Raw genomic sequence first — 3,951 nt, 5'->3', positions numbered from 1 at the left:
TTGTATGAACAATATTAAAGCAGATTTTATTCTTATAATGAGACTCTATGAGTTCTGCCTCAGTCAACGAAATCAAATAAAGTCTCAAAATCCACAGTCAAACAACATTAGATCATTAGATCATTAGCCTGACAACACACCCGAAGCCCAGGAACAATCCCAAAATAAAATTAAGACACCTTTTCAATAAAACATAAAATTATGTAATCAGCTGACGAGTATTCAGCTCACAGATGATGTTTCCACTCTGATGAAGATCACTTCTTCTCCTTCTTCTTTTCCTAAAATAATCAAAAACAGTACGTTAAACATGGACCAAAACAGAAATAATGATGGTGTTACGGACAGCCCAGAGCCCATGTTTCAAATACCTTCTCATTCATAGAGAGAATGATAACAAGCTTTCTGAAGATGGTCACAAAGTCCAGGAAGAGGTCAACACAATGCCTTCATGTAAAACACAAACCATGCGTTTAGCTTCTGCATGTTCAAACTAACAAATATTAAAACTAAATGTATTGATTCATTCATCATTCGTCCATCAGATGAGAATAAATCACAGTGAAGCTCTATGCATTACCAGATGTAGTCTTTGTCTCCCATTTCTGCCTTCTCGATGATCAGCTGAGTGTCAAACAGCACAAAGCCACACATGATGGCCAGACCCAGATACACATGAGCCTGAAACGAGGAACAGAGCCGTTACAAACACTCTCACACATCTCCATCTGCTGCTCTCACACAGTCACATCACACACCTTAAAGACCACGGCTGAGGCCCAGAACATGTTGAGAAGCGAGACCAGCAGGAGAACAACCAGCCCTGACATCAGAGTGCCTGGAAGAACACACATCCAATCAACGTCACAGCTCAAACACACACACACACCTGAACCTGACCGATGCGTACCTCCCAAGAAGAGATAACTCCTGCGCTTGGCATAGAGGGCGCTCAGCGTGAAGCAGGCGAAGATGACAGAGGTGCCCAGGAAAGCTGTCAGGATGATGCTACCAACATGAAGAACACAACTGTTGAGACTAGGGCTTCTGGATGTATCTGTGCTTTTATATCAAGACTACAGAAGAAGCAACTCGACGTGGAGAAACAGCTTCTGAACAAGCATCAGTGACGGCACTTCACTTGAGATCCGAGATTGATACGGAGAAGAATCAGCATGTGCTGAAACAGAATTAGAATAGAGAGTGCTAGAGCTCAAGGCTCAAAGATGGAAGAGATGTGCTGAAGAACGCTCCACCAGGAGGAAACACCTAATTTAATTTGTGCCTCTTTTCTTCGGGATGGATGTAATCTGTCTTTATCAGCTCTGGAGAGTCACTCAGACCAGAACTAGAACAACACGTGTGTGAACAGCATGTTTCCTGAATACCTGCTGCTTTTATGCTTCAGGCAAAGCTAGCTTATTTATATTTATATAGCACATTTCATACACAATGGTAATTCAAAGCAGGGCTTGAAAACGGAAAAAAAAAAATTCAATTGGATCACTCCGAGCAGAATCAATATTTTAACGTTTCCGTTTTGCGTTCCTCTGATATTATTACCGTTCCGAAACCGGTTCGGGTGGAAGAAATACCGGTTAATAACATATTTTTTAAAAACAATATTATTTGCCTAATAATATAATAATAATAAAGTATAGCGTTTTCTTTACTCAAAAAGAAAAGGAAAAACAGAGATCGAAAGCTTAGTCACAGCTAGGGATGGGTATCGTTAAGGTTTTAACGGTATTACTACTCTTACCGATACTGCTTAACGGTCCGGTACTTTAACGGTATTCTTATTGGTACTTTGTGTTGTTTTAGGGGCCGTTCACATATCGCGCCTAAAAACGTGTGGAAAACCTTTCCCCTTTTTTTCCAAAGCGCTCGGGCAGAAGCGCTCCTGAGGCATCAATGACCATGACCTGCTCTTTTCATGAAGATGCGGACATTTCAGCAAAGCATAAATGGATTTGCAGCACTAAAAACTGCTTGCAGTAGCTCTGCTACTAAATTAATTTACAAATCCACATACAGCTATGATCAGCTGTTCCTTCATCTTGGCTGAGCTTTCGACGTTGTTACGGAAAAGGTGAGGAAGCTACATGACCTGCGGTGCGCTTGCGGCTTTCTGAAAAGTTGAGATGTTTTTAACTCGATGCGGTGCAGACCAGTGTTGCCAGATTGGAAATGTCCAAGTATCGTACCAGAAGTTCAAAATTATCGTATTTGGAAGAAAATTATCGTACATGAGTCAAAAGAGTTATTTATCTATTCTAAACCAACAACATTTTGACACGACCTGCAAATTACCATAATAGATAACATAGATAATAGATAACCAGATGTTGAAGGGGTTCTGGCTGTCATGGACCGCAACTAGTGCTCGTTGGCTTTAAAGCAGGGCACCCTCCTGCATTCTTAACACTCCCTGAGGTGCACACGAACGCATTTAGAGTGTCTGTAAGCCAATTTCGTGTATGAGTAAAGAAGCCCTATGTCTGCAACTACCATCATTTAAATTTCCACAAAATTCTGAGATTATCGTACATTATGGTATTTATTTCATTATTGATCGTACATCGTACAGAGGTAAAAATTATCGTACAAATACGGTAATTATCGTACGTCTGGCAACACTGGTGCGGACGCGCCTTAAAAAAAAAAACGAGCTCGACGCACTGTGTGCGTGTCGCGACCGCGTCGCTTCCATTATGAGCGCATACCACGCGCCTACATTATTAAGCAAATCTCTTCGCCATCATCCCTCTACAATTAAGCGGGAGTTTTCGTACTGTGTGCGTGCGCCGCGCTCGTTGTGGTGTGTGTGTGTGCGTGTGTGACTGACAGACAGCCTCCGTGGCGCGCATGACAGATCTCGCAGATCTCACAGACAAACGTCTTAGATGAGATAAGATGTGCACGATAACATTATTAAGCAAAAATACATAGTACATTAATTTTTCCCCCTCCAGTACCGAAAGCAGAACCGATAGCGTCAGATCTTACTGATACTACAGTCTTTCATAATTTAGCCCCGGGGCCAGTTTAATACCGGGTTTCGGTACACATCCCTAGTCACAGCCAATAGGCTACAGCATCATCATCTCTAGATTTTGGCCAAATGTAAGCTACTTAAAAAAAAAAAGATTCTATCAACATCTTAATGACAAAGTGTTTTTAAGATATTTAAAAATGTTTGCTGCATTTAAAAAAAAAAAAAAACATTATAAGATTGCGTTTTGAGAGTAAAAAAAAAAAAAAAAAAGTCGCGGCTCACGTCGCATTTTATTAGCACTATTACTTCCGAAATAATAAAGGCTAAAATGCCTGTAGTCTAAAGCACAATGTTTAAAAACATTATAAAAACAGTTATTAGTTTAGGCTATAAAAACGTCAATCCAAAAACATATTAATCTAAGGTGAAGCTGATGCCTACCTCTCTCTTTCGGCACGAATCCAAATGTTTCCCTGTTCCCAACGTATCTGGATGCTAAAATGTTATTTAATATAAAGAATATAGAATAATAGTAAATGTATAATAAGTAATGCTGTTTATGCATCCGAAAGTTGGACTCCAAATTTCATTCTAAGAATTATTTAGAGGTTAATATAGCACATGAAAACTGTTCAGCTCCGCTTGGCTATTTTAGTTCCCCTCACTCCACAACAAATCATTCCAATTAACAGTATTTAGAAAAGATAGCAATATTAACGACAAACTAAAACTAATTAATTTAGGCTAAAACGAAACTGAAACAGAGTCTCATTCGACACAAAATCAAATGTTTCCATATTCGCGATGTATTTGAATGACTGTGATTATACACAATAGCCTAGTGTTTATTATAGCCTAATGTTTCTAAACATTTTGTGTCTGCATTGTCTATTTCTGAATAAGTGCATGATGATGTCCAATGCCCCCCGGCGAGAGGAGCTTCTCAAAGTTGG

General features: G+C 39.7%; 1 protein-coding gene across 1 annotated transcript in view; it reads right to left on the bottom strand.

Annotated features, from left to right (window-relative positions):
- Positions 1-338: 338 nt before the first annotated feature.
- Positions 339-3,951, bottom strand: part of LOC132118929 (probable Bax inhibitor 1) — an 8,502-nt gene continuing 4,889 nt past the window's right edge. Inside the window, exons 5-8 of the mRNA XM_059528685.1 lie at positions 911-1,008; positions 759-838; positions 581-681; positions 339-447 (exon numbers count right to left, since the gene is read on the bottom strand). Coding sequence (XP_059384668.1) covers positions 339-447; positions 581-681; positions 759-838; positions 911-1,008 — 388 coding nt within the window. The remainder of the gene's footprint in view (positions 448-580; positions 682-758; positions 839-910; positions 1,009-3,951) is intronic.

This window comes from Carassius carassius, chromosome 38 (assembly GCF_963082965.1).
Source record: "Carassius carassius chromosome 38, fCarCar2.1, whole genome shotgun sequence".
In the NCBI taxonomy this organism is placed as follows: Eukaryota; Metazoa; Chordata; class Actinopteri; order Cypriniformes; family Cyprinidae; genus Carassius; species Carassius carassius.
The sequence above is the reverse complement of the archived record's forward strand: the minus strand, read 5'-3'. Positions and strand labels throughout refer to the sequence as shown.